This window comes from Patiria miniata, unplaced genomic scaffold (assembly GCF_015706575.1).
Source record: "Patiria miniata isolate m_02_andy unplaced genomic scaffold, ASM1570657v1 HiC_scaffold_6, whole genome shotgun sequence".
NCBI lineage: Eukaryota > Metazoa > Echinodermata > Asteroidea > Valvatida > Asterinidae > Patiria > Patiria miniata.
Window position 1 is genome coordinate 14,012,998 of NW_024037073.1, and position 18,066 is coordinate 14,031,063.

The 18,066-nt window shown below is 40.2% G+C and overlaps 2 protein-coding genes across 4 annotated transcripts in view; one reads left to right on the forward strand and one right to left on the reverse strand.

Annotated features, from left to right (window-relative positions):
• Nucleotides 1-662: 662 nt before the first annotated feature.
• LOC119743210 (MAP3K12-binding inhibitory protein 1-like) lies at nt 663-11,668 on the reverse strand. 2 transcript variants are annotated; one of them, XM_038219594.1, is made up of 7 exons: nt 11,629-11,668; nt 7,957-8,064; nt 5,952-6,101; nt 3,693-3,870; nt 2,585-2,764; nt 1,975-2,075; nt 663-971 (listed from the first exon to the last, which is right to left on the reverse strand). In XM_038219594.1, exons 3-7 carry the CDS (start codon nt 6,081-6,083, stop codon nt 801-803), a joined length of 762 nt encoding a protein of 253 aa, XP_038075522.1. In that variant the 5' UTR covers nt 6,084-6,101; nt 7,957-8,064; nt 11,629-11,668; the 3' UTR covers nt 663-800. The 2 variants fall into 2 exon arrangements, with proteins under 2 accessions (XP_038075522.1, XP_038075521.1); XM_038219593.1 differs by lacking the exon at nt 11,629-11,668 and adding an exon at nt 11,479-11,622 and having other exon boundaries at nt 664-971.
• Nucleotides 11,669-12,627: 959 nt separating this feature from the next.
• The window catches only part of LOC119742410 (thyroid receptor-interacting protein 11-like), a 34,864-nt gene continuing 29,425 nt past the window's right edge, over nt 12,628-18,066 (forward strand). Inside the window, exons 1-4 of one of the 2 annotated variants that reach the window (XM_038218329.1) lie at nt 12,628-12,965; nt 15,698-15,774; nt 17,116-17,226; nt 17,765-18,052. In XM_038218329.1, coding sequence (XP_038074257.1) covers nt 12,842-12,965; nt 15,698-15,774; nt 17,116-17,226; nt 17,765-18,052 — 600 coding nt within the window. In that variant the 5' untranslated portion in view covers nt 12,628-12,841. The remainder of the gene's footprint in view (nt 12,966-15,697; nt 15,775-17,115; nt 17,227-17,764; nt 18,053-18,066) is intronic. The other variant, XM_038218330.1, reaches the window with a different exon arrangement.

Sequence of the window (18,066 nt, forward strand, 5' to 3'; positions counted from 1 at the left end):
ACAGGTAAGAATACAGGTGCAGGGGTGAGGCTGGAATATATATAGTTTTGCTGTCTCCAAAACAAAAAGAAACTTCTCCAATGTAGACGGGGGAAAAAAAGCCTAACACCACAATGTCTGCACTGGCCTTGCATACCAGGGTGCATCCAAGCAGAAAAATGGGGATCAAGATTTTTTGTTACAGTATGCCGAAGGATGCAGGTTCAAATTCTAATCCAGTCAATTTCTTTGTTCGACCCCAATGATGCTTAAAAGTGAGCCTAATCTGTGTCCCTTTGTAGTTAATTTAATGATGGAAAAATAATAATTCTCAAAGGAGCTTTGTTGTTTGTAGGACCACTGACGTTTTGGAGGAATATACCGGTACATATAGCTATTACTACAGTGTACATATACTACACGCAGCCAAACTACAACACAGTCAACACACGACATGCAAAGGGAAATGCAGGTACATGTTTAGACAATACAAAAAAAGTCAGCGTTTATCTCCAATTTCAGTGGCATGAAACGACTGTAACTATTCCCCCTGGGTGGGATGCTAGTCCATCGCAGGTTACTCCCCAGCTAATCGCGGTACCCATTTGTACTCCTGGATTGAGAGAGGCAAGTAGGGGTAAAGTGGCTTGCCCAAGGACACAGCACATGGCCAGCAGTTGGATTCGAACCCCCGACCCTCTGATAATGATGAGTCACGAACCCTAACCACTAGGCCAAACTCCCCCTGTTTAGAAAAATCCATCCCTAAATAAGTAAAGCCATTGTAAATTCTTGACAATCGCGAGCAGCCAACAAAGTCTTTATGTTCTCTGCAGCACTGCTCCACTGGTACCCTGCAGGTGGCCGGTCTGAGAACTCTTTCTTCGTAGAGAGTCTTGTAGCTGTTTGATGCGGCTGTCTATCTCATGGATACCTATGTCTGATGAATCTGAGCTGTGACTCTCGGTTCGCTGACGCTTCAGCATAGATTGCTGATTAAAAAAGGGGGAAAAAGAGGTGTTTTTTCCAGGTTTTTTTGAAAATTTAATAACTTTTCTTGCCAGGCCCGAGGAGCCAGTTTTTTTTACCCGAGTCAAAGTGTATAAATAATGCCCTTAACTTAAAGTTTCAAACACAGCTAGGCAAGGCTAGTTATATTTTTTTTAAACATAGGAGTTAACCAATAATGACCTGACAAACAATTGACCAAATCAATAAAAGAAAAAGGTATGATTGGCCATGCAACCCATGTTTGGTATTGTGAATAGAACGTCAAGAAGTACCAGATGTAGTCTTGGGGTAAAATGTACAGTGGCCACACCAAAATCGAATATCTTTTTTTCTCGGTCGTTGCCTGTATATTGTTGATATGGTATAGTGGACATGTATGTTCACATCGATATGCTTACATATGGTGCTCCACTTACGTGGAGCACCATGGGCCTTATTCACCAGTTAACCATTTTTGTCGAGTTCCCTGAATGTATTTCATGAATTGTTAACAGTTGAATGTGATGGCGCCAGACTATTTATGCAGGCACAATGCAGCCTTATATTACTGTCATTTTCTTTAAAAAATATGGCTTTAAACATTAGGGAATGTTTAATTACAAATTTTAAATTATTCATTGAAGCAGACTGGAATTTATTATCAATGAACTTGCTTTCATTTCTCTTCGCAAGTTCCAAAAATTAAGATTTTACCTCACTTTCAATTCAATATGGTCGACTCATGAATAAGGCCCATAGTTCTAGGGGTAATGATCAAGCTAAACCCGAAAAAAGGATAATTTGAGTGCAACTCCCGGTGATTACAAAATAATTCCCTTTCGTTAACGTACACGTACATACGAAGCGTGTCGTGCCTGGGTTAATGGCCGTATCATACGCAGGGACAAAATTGCATCCGACAATCAGTCAGAACAGCCAATCACAGGGCGCCTCTATTACTTATGCTGATTGCTAACAAGTGTATGTACATGTTTGTGTACTTACTGTAGCTGCATCAAAGTACTCTGGTGACAAACCCTCCAGGTGTAGTATTCTACTCTCCAGTTCTTTTAGCCTCTGGTACACATCTGACCGAGGAATCTCACCTGGTACAAATTCAATGCAATATCAGTGTTATTTTCACACTTCTATTAAAGATACAACCGTGCTCAATAAAGGGAAATAAAGTAAATTTGATGTATAATCGGAATACATAAAAAAAAAATATGCGGAATATTTACTAAATTGTATTGAGACGAAAATGGGGCTGTTTGGGGCTGTAAAGTATGGGTCGGCTTGAGTAAGCAGAGATTGATGAAAACACCCTATGACAACACAAAAAGATGAGCACAGAAGCTGTAATGGATGGCAAAAAACTGTGAGAAAAATAGGATTATGACAACCGTACATGGCACAGGTAGTGACCACAACGCCAATTGATAAAGAATTCAGTTATTTGACGTGAAAATAAGCCCTACTGTCTAGTTTACAACGCACTACGTGGTTGCTAACAACACCCTAGCCTACTGCAATGGTGGATGATTGCCAGGAAACGTGGTACTTTGGCGTCATACAATCGGAAACTAAGCGGAATGAACAAATGGCACAGCCCTACCTGTCCTCATCTTGAGATGAGATTCCATATTGTGCAGTCTTTCCTCTATGCCTTGTTGAGAGCTCAGACGAGACAAACACCGTCTGGCCTTGGAGACCGGCGAGCGTCCTGATGACAGTGGACGATAGGAAACCATGGTTGGTCTGGTCTGTGGCCCGTGCACATTCACAACCCTGGAGACTGTGAATAAATAAGCAATCGGGATACACATACTTTAATGAATTAAGATGGAGAGCTGCATGGGAGCATGTTTGACCGATAGTGGCAGATGCGGGATTTATCAAAGGCAGACGATTGAGGTGTTAAGTCCAGAAGTTTGGCTGACATACGGTACATGCTAAGACCAGTTTTCTTGGCTGTTGTGTTGAGTCCAGGATTATTTGAAGGGGGAGGGGGAGGCCATAAGCAATGAATTCAAATTTGCATTAATTAAAACCTACTTTTGATCAGTCACAGACAGTCAAAAATTGAATCCTGTTCCCCTGCCATGCATTTTACACAGGTTAGTCACCAACAGTCAGATCACATTTCTTGTAAGTTGTAGGCACGGTGACAGTGAAATTCTATCAACAGACAAAAGCAGGTAGCTGATAGGCACAGCTGGCTTATCAATCTCCCACAGTCAAAGCATAGCTGTATCAGGTTTCATAACAACCACAGCGAGTCAAGCCTGCTTTATGAAGGCAGGGAGCACTCAACTTTTACAAACAGTCACTTGATTGTTTTGACTGCTGGGCTGGCCTTGTTGGAATTACAAGCCAGAGAGGGAGGGTTTATGTACATGACGCTATTTCTGGAGAGGATATTTGGGATTGTTTCCAGTCATGATTAATCAAAAATATTTGAAATGGGGGAAGGATGCAAATTTTTGCCTTGACAGCGCCAGTCTGAAGCCAACAAACTTGGCTCATAATTTGATTGATGGTTCTAATCGCCGATGAAAATATGTATAAGAAAAGGGGAAAACCAGCTGCTAGGCCAGATGTAAACAAATGGGATTTTTCAACATTCTCTCCATAAGTCATTTTGTTGATTTCCTGTAACCTAGATCTTAGAAAATGGTTATTAAAAAAAACCCCTCAATATTTTGGAAATCTGTACAATGTACCTTTAACATGGCTCTTGCAGCCACTCCTTGGTCTGAAGACTGCATCTGTGCGGGCACAGCTATGGTGATGATGCTGGTGATGTCTGGAGGATGCAGGGACCGTGTAGAACTCTCTCCTGTTGATGTCATCCACTTCCAGTTGCTTCTTCTCCATGAAGGCACGGATTCGTCTCTCAATCTTCACAATGAAAACGCACACAAGGGATGTACACTACAAGTCTACATTTACATGTACATGATGCAAATAATGTTTGTCACTACGGAAAGACAAATCAACAGACCAAATACACCATGGTTCCAGAGTCTAGACCTTGATACAACTTGACCATGCTCATATTTGCCATTAACGCTAACCGCCCTGAATCCTTCAACATCCTCTTTGCCAAAGTGGAGGAATTTGGAGGATTGAGGTTACATGGCAAAAATGCGTTACTGGTTTCGTAGGATGCACTTTAATTTGTCAAGGTCTTGGGCCGGACCTTGTTGTTTTTGCTCAGCCATGCATAAATATAGGCCTGGATTATGCTTGAAATCCTCCATACTGCTCCAGGATGTCACTGGCCAAGCCTCAACACAATGACAGTCACTGCCACAGGATTTTGCAGAATTCAGGCAGTGGTCACCCCTCCAAGGATCAATACTCAGGAAATAATGGAGGAATTTGCAGGATTGAGGCAATATGCTATTTTTCCATGAGGCCAATTGGTGGATTTTGCAGGATTGAGGCTACATCTTAGCAAAAAGGCTTGGGGAGTTAGGGTTAGAACTTTGAACATTATCTTCAAGCAAACTTGAATCCTCGATCCTGATTGGTCGATCCATGGCAACAAGCCATGCTACATATAACCATACCGCACGGCCACGGTCCATACCGCACTCTGCGTATTGCGCTATTCCAAGATGTGAGCGACATTCCAGCTGCATACGCTAAGCTGCCGAATGTCCGTGTAAAGCGTGCTAGTTCCAACTGTACTGCGCGTCAAGTTTGCTTGAAGATAAATTCGTTATCGCGCTCGTGGAACATGGAAAATGTAGTGCGTCTGTGTCCCACATAAGACAGACGCACTACATTATTCCGTGTTCCACTCGCGCTCGCAAGATAACTAATATTGTCTCATCGCAGTGGTTGCATTCCAGATTCAGACCAAGCCAAGAAATGATCATGCTTGTGTTCTTGGGCTGGACAATTTTCTCCTACAGCTTCTCTTCATCCAGGAACCAGTGACTCACTGTGGGGGTATAGCATAGAGCTATATTAAATTACTAGAGCGCTAACTCATGTACAAAGTAATGCCTGCTGGGCGCATCCATGTTTGTACACAAACCTTGTGTATGTCTATTTGCATATTGCGTTTGTATTCCATACCGGTGTGTCATCGAAGTCGTTACGCCAAAAACCGAAACGCACGATCAGCAAATGAACATGTCATTTTGCTCTACGCAAACAGTGCAACGCGTGTGCGTATCCGCTGCAGCCTTGATTAAGTGTGTTTTTTTTTTTAACCGTAACACGCGTAAGAAGTTTGCGTACGTTCTACTTGCGCGTTGCATTTAGAGTACACTTTCAAAATTCAATCCATCTAATTTCATCATGTTCTACAAACACATATATGAATTCAAAATGTCTGCGCCCAGGACGGCTTCAAAGCGTCTCCGCACGCAAGAATGAGGAGTTAGCGCTCTAGTAATTTAATATAGCTCTATGGGGTATAGTCACTTCTTGTAATTAAGTTGATCAGTACAGCCCAAAAGTGGTTTCAACGGTTTCATGCAACCACTCTAGTCACAGGCAACTATGTATGTAAGTTGCGCAGTGTATTTCTTATATCCATTGATCACTACAGTGACTGGATAGCATGTTGAGAACACAAACTGAAGTTTCTTGTGGGCCATCTTGAAACATACAGTAATGTACTATGCACCAAACCCTCATACGGCATACTGCGTGCACTGAGTGTACATGTACAAAGCATATGGCAAGTCATGCTGGACAGAAAGGAACATAGATTTTTTGGCTGTACTCCCCACATCAAACAAAGTAATGTCTTCATATATTTCAGCCAACCAGCGGTTGTCTTTCAATATTCACACCAATTTGATTTAGTGTAAAAATTTGTCTCTCTCTCTGTCAAGCACAGCTTTCCATAAGTGGCAGCCATGGAGGTCTAAGAAGTGATCTCTTATTTAGTCGGTTTCCCTTCTTTGTGCCTGGTGATGAGTGCATTGGAAATCCCAGTAAACATAGATCAGTGATCATACCTCTGCATTTGATGCACTGATCTGAACAACTGATGGGTCTGATGGTATGGTTGGTTTCTGATCCTCATCCTTGATCTGAGATGCTGTAGACCCCATTGGGCATGGGGTGGTTTCGTCTTCATCCTCAGTCATCTGGTCATGGACCAATGCCTGTACATTATGTGAAATAAATGGTATATGTGACCGGCTCTACAAAAAATTAAGTCGCCCTTTAATAGCATTATTGTGTAATGGCCTGCTCAACATTGAGAGGGTGAAATTTTGTCAAAATGTAATTTTCATTTTTATGTCATGAATGTCATCTTTAATACCTACAGTTTCAGGTTTCTTTCACAGAAATGTTGATTTTGATGAACAAAGTGGAAAAAACAACCATTTTGTGTGCATCACTCTAATGTTCTACAACAAAGCCAGCTATTTCAAAGCCTGTTTTCTCAGTTGTGCAATTTGAACTCCAAGGAAGTAATTTATATATATCTCCAGAACGGGAGGGACTATGGAGCTCTATTATATACCAAATGAAAGCTTACGTTGTGGGCTTTCCAACCATATAAATAACTCCATTTCACTTTTTTGCAACATAATACCTTTTTTTGTGGAGCTGGTCACATATAGCAAAGTACATTTGTCAAAGTGACGAACAAGAGGGTAGCTACATGTAGTTTAATCTTTGCACATTCTGCAGTTGGCATTTTAACTGTAACCATGAGTAGGGACGCGGCAAGCCATTTCAGGCCAACAGTCTGAGATGAGCATTAAGATTGACAGGTTATGATTTCTCATGATTATTTGCACAAAGTAGACCTACAACAGATGTGTTCACCAGATCTCCATCTTCTTTGCTTGTGCACAGCATTTTCTGTTCACTTTTTAAACAATTTTTTTTAACCACTTCACGACGGGATTATTTTGCCGAAATTTCGATTTTGGCAAAAAGACAATATTTTCCAGCCAACTTCTGATATACAGCCAAATGCCTCGAATTCTGATTCACAAGAGTCATTTCAACAGTATTTGTACGATATTTCTTGCCGAATCCTCATATGTTTCAATACTCTGGGGTGTGCACTGTAAATTGTACAATAGGCCGTGCACAATGGCCAATTCAAGATCAACACACGGTCCGCCTCCAGACTTCACAGGTTTTGTGTGTGAGTACCAAAGGCATGAGGGATTAGCTTGTTTAGACGTCACCCGGATGCTAGTCGAGGCAATCTTGAGGTCTTAACCCGTCAGCTGTGGCTGTATAAAAACAACCAGTGCGTGTTGTCACTCCGAAGCGAACGGTTAATACCCTGTCTTTTGACTGATCTTGGGCATGGTTGCATATATGCCAAAGATTAAATAACTGTAGGTTTAGTCAGAGTTGGAAAAAATTCCATACCCGATCACCACTTTTTTCAATTAATTTTCTAGCGCCAAAAGTTACATCTTTTATGGTTATTCCCTCCACTTTCCCTCCTCTACTCTCACCCTCTCCTTTCCTTAATTTCTATTTATCAATCAGTCACTTACTTCATTGAGATTCGAACCTCGGACGCTTGCTTGATACACGAGACTCTTAACCGCTAGGCCGCGCACGATCGCTGTTGCAATGATCAATCTTTGGACGTATTTGAAGTATCCATTGAAATAAACTAAATATTCATGAGAAAATAAATATTCATAATGACGTATTGCACTATCATTGGCCGGCTCATGCGACGTCATGGTTATCGATGTCATGCGTATAACGTACCGCTGTTCCAGACACTTCAATCAGTTTTGACCGGCTCCTTCAACTCAGATCTGCACTACATGTGCATCCAGAATGTGCTCTAAAAACTAATTTTTACTAATTTTTTTTCGCATGTCCGCTGTTTCCTGGATTCCTCTTGGTTGAAATCACAAGGTGAGGTGAAAATGTATTTGTTTGGCGGCAGGTAAGTGGTGATCGGGTGTGGATTTTTTCCCGTCAGAGTTTATAAAGAATTTGAAATTTAAATCTACACACTAAGCATCTGACCTGCAGCGAAGACACAAGTTTCTTCAAATGGGTGTGGAGCTGTGATGCATTGATGGTGCATATGGCTGAAGGGTCCACAGTAAGTGACACACTGCAGGAAAGGTTTGTCTGGAGAATAAAATCATACAGCGCAAATCAAAATGGGTAAATGCCAAAAAGTAAATGGAAAAAAAAAAAATTCATCCGTCTACTTTTGGTGATTTTGTGTTAACACTTGCCAGCATTTTTCCCACCTATGTTGAACTTAAGCAAAACTTACAGCAGCATAGGGACAGGGGCCAGTTTCATAGAGCTGTTTAAGCACAAAATTTGCTTAAGCACAAAAAAAACTTTGCTTAATATAATCAGGTTACTCACCAAAACTCCATGCCATTGTTATGCTACAGTAAGTAAGCAACAGCTAAATACCAGTAACCGATATGGAGTTTTGGCCGTTAACCTGATTATATTATTAAAGCAAGGTTTTTTGTGCTTAAGCAAATTTTGTGCTTAATCAGCTCTACGAAATTGGCCTGAACTCAACCCAGATGAATTTACCCAAACCGGCCGAGTTTAGCTTGGACAGGTTTTAAGCTAAACTCCTATTGGTGGAGTGAAAATCAGATCAAGTAGCCAAATTTAACCAAGTACAGCCGGTCTAAGTTAAATAGCTCAGCTAGCTACACTTGACAAAGTGCAGCCAAGTTCACCTCAAACCAAATGAGCTGAATTTGGACTGGCTGAGGTGGGAAAGGCTAAGCTCCATGTAAACTTGGACTGTTGAGTAAGACTCAGCATAGCAGATCTCAGACAGGCAAAGCTGAACACTAACATTGTCTATTAATAAGGGAATAAATGTGTGCTCCAGAGGTTTTTATCACTCTGTTTAAGACCACTTAGAGTCTGGGTGCTGATAATTACCCGAGCCGGAGGCGAGGGTAATTATCAGCACCCAGACTCTAAGTGGTCTTAAACAGAGTGATAAATACCAACGGAGCACATATTTATTCCCATTCATAAATACCTTTTCGGTAAAAAAAAATCATATAATTCGTTCAAAACATCCCGATTTTGTTCAACAAATTCACTTTATGCTTTTTGAAACATCCCTCTTGCAAAATAATGGAGTGTTCAGCCGGCGAGTAAGATGTAAACAACCCTTTTATGGAGATTGACGCGCGCGTATCATGTTCTGCGCGATGTCGCGCAGAACGCACCTGGCGCGTTGCGTTTTGAATTTAGAACTATAAAATTCTGACTCCCTGGTAGTGTTGCCCATGCCTACGTGAGGATTGTGAACGTTCAACCAATGAAACGATAAGAGGCACTGGATTTTTAGGAGTCCACATTTTATTGTGACACTGGAAAAGTGTTTAAGACCAGCTAGCCATGTCTTTATCATCCGATTTAAGACCGGCCACTTGACGGGCTCTCGACCAATAGGAATAGCTAAACTGTCTGAGGTATTTATGAATATTAATTTAATTAGGAGTTGAACTCAAACTGAGTGGGCTGATCTGAGCTAACGTGGAAATGATTCAGCTAAAAATTGTTCCAGGATGTGGAGTGGCTACTTGAGCAGGACTCAGACCACCTGGGCCCAATTTCATGGCTCTGCTTCCCGTTAGCGAAAAATCCCTGCTTAATGTAGCAGAAAATCCTGTGCTTACAATCAGTGTGTTTCACGGGTTAGCAAGGAATTTTGGCATCTGCGCATGCATACATCCCATAACTAAGGGTTAGCACAGAATTTTTCTGGTACAGATAGCAGGGATCATAAGCTCAGAATTCTGTGGTTAGCAGAGCCATGAAATTGGGCCCAGAGCTTAAGTCCACTTATGAAGGGAGTTCTAATTTGCACCGTTCTGGTGTCGAGATACTGGACTTCCTCCGCAAACACGGCAGAGAGTCCAATTTATCTTGGTACCTACTTCTGAAAGTTAACTTTGGACTGACCACAAGCTTAACTCAGAGAACTTGGACTGAGACAGCCGTTCACAAACATGATAAATTATTTTGCTTCACACACTAACACTGTATTATTCTACATACCTAAATTTGTAAGGCAAATCAAGTCAGACAATCAACATGTATTACTTCAACCTTTTTGACATTCGCATTGCATTATTCCTGGGTATGGATGACGAACAAGCATTATGCAGTTTATGCACAAACCTATGAGGGGGAGTGAACCAGTTAACTGTCGGAAAGAATGCGGCCTGACGGCTAGTGACACCACTTCTTTCTTTGGTTGAGTGCAAAGGGTATGGTCAGTTGAAAGCATTTTCAAAGCATTTTTTAACAAAATTGGAAATGTTTTCTCAGTCCCAGATTCACATCTTTTCAACATGTTTGCAATGCCTGACCTATGGTGGCCCTGAAGGGACATCGCATATCGCAAACGTGTGCGCATACGTATGCGATGTCGCGAAATTTATCGCGAATGTGTACGCACACGTATGCAATGTCGTGAAACAATACGCGAATATATGCGCACACGTATGCGATGTCGTGAAATTAATCGCGAATATGTGCGCACACGTATGCGAATTTGTTTGAAATGTCGTGAATTTTATTGCATACCTTGTCGCATACCTTTCAGTAAAATTCCTAATGAACTGGGGAGTTGTAGCAGCTAGTCTGGAATCTAGACGTACTGTTAGATATAAATAGGGTCTGACTAATAAACCTTCGCGCGCACGCTGTTCCTCGTGCAATCGTTACTACTAGTACTGTCGAGCGCAAACTTGCTACTTGCGCAACTTTGAAATTTGCGCGCGCAAGTTTCAAACTGTCGAGCGCAAGTTTGCGCTCGACAGTACTAGTAGTAACGATTGCACGAGGAACAGCGTGCGCGCGAAGGTTTATTACAATATTAGTCAGACCCTATTTATATCTAACAGTACGTCTAGATTCCAGACTAGCTGCTACAACTCCCCAGTTCATTAGGAATTTTACTGAAAGGTATGCGACAAGGTATGCAATAAAATTCACGACATTGCAAACAAATTCGCATACGTGTGCGCATATATTCGCGATAAATTTCGCGACTTCGCATACGTGTGCGCACATATTCGCGATAAATTTCGCAACATCGCATACGTATGCGCACACGTTTGCAATATGCGATGTCCCTTCAGGGCCACCATACTGACCTTCATTGAGATAATTAATAGGACCTTTATGATGAAGAAAGTCGCGCCAGGATGCAACATTCTTTCCTAACTCAGCCTATTTTAATGTTTTAAGTTACTACTTACTATACTAGGGCCTACTTTTTTCTTCAGAATGTTTGCAACATTAACTGATCATTATCTTTGAACTGAATGTACAATTTATAAATACATTTCTTTCTTTTTTAAACTGTAGGGGGAAAAAAGGAAATTTATTGAAATTTCTGTCAAGATTCACAGCCGGCCCATAGCCTAGGTTTGTATACAAATTGCCTGGTTGGTTTGTAGTTTGTAAATACGCGCGATTCCATACGCGCCAGATACACATGTATGCATTGCGAATATCGAAAAGGTTTTGTCGTGCACTCACTTCGGATAGGAAAGTTTGCAAGCATGTTAAAATGCTTCTAACATTATCATCAAGGTCCATGTCTGATACCAGCTAGTCTATGCCTACGACACTACAATCCTAGATTGAAACAAGTGTTCACTCCGGTCTGTGTGAATGAGTCGATCTAACTTTCCCGGCCTGTTTTTGTTACACACACGGAACTTCGCTGTCACTAGCATGCACTGCACTACTACTACTAGACTGCTTCTGCAGTGCATATGTGCGCATATGCACAGGGTAACAGTAAGGTCATGACCGAATTCTGCTAAATGGACTTCAAAAATCTGTCAGATTGGTAAAAAAACTGCCAATTTCCCAAGAAGTACTCGAAATACACCATAAACTCTTAAAATCACATGCAGATGTTGTAGTATTGCATTAATTAAAGTTCAAATTAATTATAAACAATCTATAGGCACATAAATATGTTATGAAATTGCGTAAATTTTTAGACAAAACACTGTTGCCTCGATCACGACAAAGTCCGGTTCCCAGTGAACCTTGGCACCTAGACCAGCCAAGCTGTCCCATTATGCAAGGGTTTGTTTGAAAAGATTTAAGCTTTATTAAACAAATGTACCATTTTTATGGTACATTAGATTTGCTATGTTTTTCTGTCAAATAATCATTTTTGCAGAATTCTGCCAGAAATCTGGCCAACTTAAAATCCATTCTGTCAAATTTTCTGTCAAACTCGTTTTTTTACAAAAAAATCTGTCAAAGTTAGCCGAAAATCGGCTAAAACGGTCACCATACATGTGCATGCAGTTGCCCCATTGCCATACTGTACCTGTAGACTTAATTGTACTTGGGAATTGGACAGCATACCATACGAAACAGAAACTAGACCACAAGAGTGTGGTACCAGACTGAAATCACAGATGACCTCGGTGTATTTCTAAACCTCGATTTCGTCATCAGCATCGGCTTCATCGCTGGCATCAGAGGTTCTGAATAATTCATTTAGAAACTTCTTTTGTCTAATGGTATTATGAATAAGATGTTTCTAAAAATAAATCAAAAACACTAACCTATATCGCGGCGGAGTCCACCAAGTCCGAGGCTTTGAAAGAAAATAAAAACTCGTGAACCCGTATCTGAAAACGAAGCCGTGACATAAAAACGCCTTGTTTTTACCTAGCTAGTCGGGTAGACTTTATCTATCCACAGCACAACCTATTACACCGTCCAGGAACCACTCTTATTTCGTGTTGGAAAAATCATGAGAGTCTACGTGGAGGCGGATTACGTGTCATTTTTTGTAATCATTTTTAAACTGAAATCATGTTGGAAACATCTGCATTGAAGAGTGATATTTGAAGTATAATTAAATGCCCGAATTATGGCCTGGTTTGGAGAAATAAAGAATTTGACAGGGAATTTGACGGGGCAATTATCGAACGTTGCGAACACAGCTGCGAGCTTCACCCGTGATGTACTGGCGGAGGGTACAGAGGAAGTCAGTGGTGAGTGGTTAATGGGGGCCGGCCCGGGCCGGCCGGGGGAGTGTAGGGCCGAGTTCGGTCTGAGTCTGAGTTGCACTTTGATGTTAACGTTTTTACAGATAGCATCTGGAGATACTGAGATAAACGCTGATCTGTTTTGGTCATTGCACACTTTCTTGAAGAATTTATAAAGCCAGTGTTTAGTGTTTTATTAAGGGAATAAATGTGTGCTCCGGAGGTTTTTATCACTCTGTTTAATACCACTTAGAGTCTGGGTGCTGATAATTACCCGAGCCGGAGGCGAGGGTAATTATCAGCACCCAGACTCTAAGTGGTATTAAACAGAGTGATAAATACCGACGGAGTACATATTTATTCCCATTCATAAATACCTTTTCGGTAAAAAAAAATCATATAATTCGTTCAAAACATCCCGATTTTGTTCAACAAATTCACTTTATGCTTTTTGAATCATCCCTCCTGCAAAATAATGGAGTGTTCAGCTGGCGAGTAAGATGAAAACAACCCTTTTATGGAGATTGACGCGCGCGTATCTATGCGATGTCGCGCAGAACGCACCTGGCGCGTTGTGTTTTGAATTTAGAACTATAAAATTCTAACTCCCTGGTAGTGTTGCGCATGCCTACGTGAGGATTGTGAACGTTCAACCAATGAAACGATAAGAGGCACTGGATTTTTAGGAGTCCACATTTTATTGTGACACTGGAAAAGTGTTTAAGACCAGCTAGCCATGTCTTTATCATCCGTTTAATACCGGCCACGTGACGGGCTCTCGACCAATAGGAATGGCTAAACTGTCTGAGGTATTTATGAATTTGTTTTTAGGGTATTTTGGCGTTGTTTTGTGAATATTTTAATTTAAATTTTTACTTTTTATTTTTAGTTATTTAAAAAAGAATTATTCATTTAGGCCCTATGATTAAATTTTTCTTTTTTGGGGGGGAGAGTATTTTCCTTTGTAATGTTTGTTTCTGACTAGTCCGAGTAGTCATGGTAGTCATGGTAGTCATGGTAGTAGGACTCTACGGATCGCTTTTTTAACATTTGGGCATGGTCGGGTAATACTATCGCCCGACTCGGACTAGTTTCTGACTATGTTGAGCTTCTCATGCAAAGGTTTCATTGCTTTTTTATGATTTTGTATTGTCTCTTTTCATCAGTTTGTATAACGTGTTGTTAGTTTTTAGAACAATTCGTACGCGAGCCAACTCGTACGCGAGCCAACTCATGCGCGATGTGTAAATCGAATCACTGTATGTCTTGACAAATTCTCCATAGTCATGTGGTTTGATGTGCTTAGTGACCAACTCTGACATCAGCACCAACTAGACTATCTAGTATCTAGTTGTTCAGTCAGTGAAGTACATGTACGCATGGCATGTGTCATTGGTTCTGCAGTCTGGGAACGAACGGATGTTCTCTTAAGTTGGAATTCCAAAAACACATTTAAAGGGAATACAACATTTGCAAACATCGAAAAATAAAACTACCAAGTTTTTAAGAAATACCTTAATAGGATGTTGGTAAATGACAGTCTAAAGCATCCTGTAAAATCATGGCACCTGGTGTGAAGTCATTTTCAAGACAATGGTATTTTTGTAAAAATTTCCAGCGCTGGTCGGCCGACCACCGTTGGAAAAACCTAACTATTTTTCAACTACTGCTCCAAATTTACCATTTATTCAGTCCAAATTTTGTTTGCTATTGTTACATGTTCATGAACGGGTGCAGGCCAGCTAGGCTGGTGCCCTTGCCTTACAATTTTCCAGCATCTGTAAATTGATCTATTTTATATTTAGTCAAGCCAGGGAACCAGACTACTTGAACAGTTTTGTTTTTCTTGGTTTTTCCAGCATTTTTGAACACAAAACTTCAAACATGTCAGTGTAACAATGTTTGATCTATTATACTAACCCCGCCAAATAGTTCATTTCTAAAAATCACAGCACAAGCAAATGATGTAGGCCTATATTCCCTTTAACTGGCCACAAAATGCCGATAATTATGATCAGGAAACGTTATCCTACAGGTACAATTTATTTTTTCCCCTCACCTAATAAAATTGGCTTAGGAAAAACAATGTTGCAACCTGACGCCACTTCAGCGGTTGTGTACAAAGTCTATGGAGAGTCAAGAAAAGTATTTCCTAACAAAATTGGAAATGTTTCTAAGTCCCACATTCATGTCTTATCATCATTTTTGCAATGACTGACCTTAATTGAGATGATATATAAAGAAAAAAGTGACGTCAGGTCGCAAATTTTTTTCCTTGGCTTATTTCAATACGCGTACGAGTAGCGGCATGTGTGTGAGTTGGAACGCGTGTGTACGAGTTGGCACGTGTATGAGTTGGAACGCATATGAGTTGGAACACGTACAAGTTGACACACGTACGAGTTAGCCAATCTGCGCACGAGTTGGCATGCTTACGAGTTGACCTGTTTCCTTTCATTGAGCCTATAATCTTGTTAATTAGTAACAGTTAGACAATAAGACAATTAGCTGGGCTACAGTACCTTAATTGTATAAAATCCAACTTTACACAAAATTGTATCATTATATTTGCGTCATACATATTTAAATTCTAAATGTAAATGTAGCATATTCCCTTCACTGACACCACTGAAAAGGACAATTTTCAATTGCAAAATTAGTACCTGCATGATTAAGATTTTCATAATGAAGAACCAAGCAGTTAAAAATAAATTTCATTGATTTTGTTTAAATTTCAGATCAAGGTACTGAACTGAAGATTGCACAGGACAAAATAAGGGAACTAGAGGGACTTGTTATTGCACAACGATCAGAGGTAATATTACCACCATGACTAAATGGTTAAAATGTTATATTTGATGGCTTTAGAAGTTTTATTAAATGACAACAAAGTAAACATTTGAAATTTGAAATCAGACTTAACCCTAACGATCACCATCCAGTCAAACTCCAACACCAGGGATTTTTGGAATCTGTTCAGATGAGTACATTGTAAATATTTAGCACCGTTGATATCAGAATTTTCAATAATCGATACATTGTATATCGGAAATCCAATATCGAGGAATATTCGATATATCGATTATCCCATGTAAAAGTTCAAGACCTTAGAGATGACACTTTGATCAAAAAAAAAAATTTAAGTCCCAATTTTCCACGGCTTTCTTTGGAGCATATCGCTCAAACTTTTTGAAACAAATCTCAGTAGTGACAGTTTGTCCAGAATGGGCGTTTTTTGGTTAGGTTTTACATTGGAGAGACCGCGAATTCTAGCGAATGCAGAGCACAAAGCAATGCCGCATGGCATTTTGCAATGTTTTTATTTTGAATCACAAGCACAAGTTGCCGCCAAGTTTTATTTCACTATACAGCAAACGATAAACACTATTTTTGACGATAGTCTGACGCATTATCGATATTTTCGATATGATTTCTCAATATCGAAATTTCAATATTTCCATAATGATTAAAAAATTGCTATGGGCGATATCGATATTTAAAATAATATGGAATAATTGAGTAATATCGATATATCAGTGGTGTTTACTGGTAAACGGATAATGCTTTACATGGGGTTAGGCATACCACAAATAAACAACTGTAGAACGTACAGTTTACCATATGGTGTTGGGATTTGCAAGGATGAGGAAGGTTCCTAGTAAATCACCCTAGGGGGTTAGGGTTAAGGGAACCTACATGTAGTTTTTTCCCTCAGACATGTCAGATTTTCTTAATGTTATTCAACTTGTGAGGTATCTGAACTCTCAGATTGATTGTTTTTCAAACATCTCAAATCTTTTTCTCTCAACTTTCAGTTCTAAAACTCCAAAGCTTTTATTTTATAGTGTGTGACAAAGAACTGATTCCTGAAAATGAAATTGTTCATCTTTTGAAAATTACAACATAGTTTGTGTTTTTTTAAATAGCAACAAGAATTATTTGAATAACAATTTGTATAAAATAAAACAGTTCTTGTTAATTAATTCACGTTGTTTGTGTAGTTCCTTAAAAGTTGCACAAAAAATTCTGCAGTGAACCTCATTTTTTATAAGAATATTGTGTGGAGATAATATTGATTAGCTTAAATCTTTAGAAAATTTAGAAATTAACCAAGATCTCACATGGGGTTGCCAATTTTTCCTTCCATTTTAATCAGAATGAACGTCTGAAGATCTTAAACCATGAATTATCTGACAAAGCGGAGGCATCCGAGTTGCAGATCAACACCATCTCTCAGCAGTACCGGGGTGTGCTTCAAGAAAAACATGTAAGATTTGACGAGCAGTTGTCAGGGTTCCTTTTATGCAGCCGTGCAATATATCAATGCACCCACTGAAACTGAACTGGCCAGACTGAACACTCTCTGAGTGAAAATACGTACACTAGTATGTACTTTTTCTGGAGTTTTGGGAACAACACACCAGTTGTATGATAAAAAAATTATGGGTGTGGGAAAAGGGTTTGGCACTTAGAAGAACCCAAACTGATTTCAATTTTAGAATAGAAAAATTAATCAAGAATAGAAAAATTTATCCTAAATGCGGTCCCAACCTTGTGATGACACACAAATGCATACTGTGTTCCACTTGAACTTTTGGGATATTTAGTAGTGTTTAATGAAATTTGTCATCTGTGTTGTAGGACGTGGGAGAACCCAAAACTCAGTTCAAGTATTCCTACAAATTAGAAAAAAATTCATCCTAAATGTGGTCCCAACCTTGTGATGAAACACTAATGCACTCTGTGTTCCACTTGAACTTTTGGGATATTTAATAGTATTTCAATTGTTGTCATCTGCGTGGCAGGACGAGTTAACAGCGCTGAAGCAGCAGCAACATGCCTTAGAGGACATGCAGCAGAGCATGCTGGTAGCCAACACCACAGCCGGTCCCCCGTCAGCCTCCATCACCCACAGCACCTCCACCTCATCCCTAACTGGTTCCCTGGTGTCGGCCGACCAGCATGACTTTGGAGACGTTATCTCGTCCCAGCATGAGATCAACCGGCTGTCCAATGAGGTATCGCGGCTTCGCTCAGAGTGTGAGCACTGGCGGCAGATGGCCAGCCTCACCACTCAGGGGGAGAAGGCAGGGGTGAGTTGGCAACA

What these genes read in the sequence shown, in the direction of transcription:
- LOC119743210 (XM_038219593.1), bottom strand. Translation starts at nt 11,538, where the DNA reads ATGGACCTTGATGATAATGTTAGAAGCATTTTAACATGCTTGCAAACT. An exon ending in TCAGTGCATCAAATGCAGAG is followed by an intron (nt 3,871 to 5,951) that starts GTATGATCACTG and finishes TTCATTGTGAAG; the next exon opens with ATTGAGAGACGAATCCGTGC. An exon ending in CTGCAAGAGCCATGTTAAAG is followed by an intron (nt 2,765 to 3,692) that starts GTACATTGTACA and finishes ATTTATTCACAG; the next exon opens with TCTCCAGGGTTGTGAATGTG.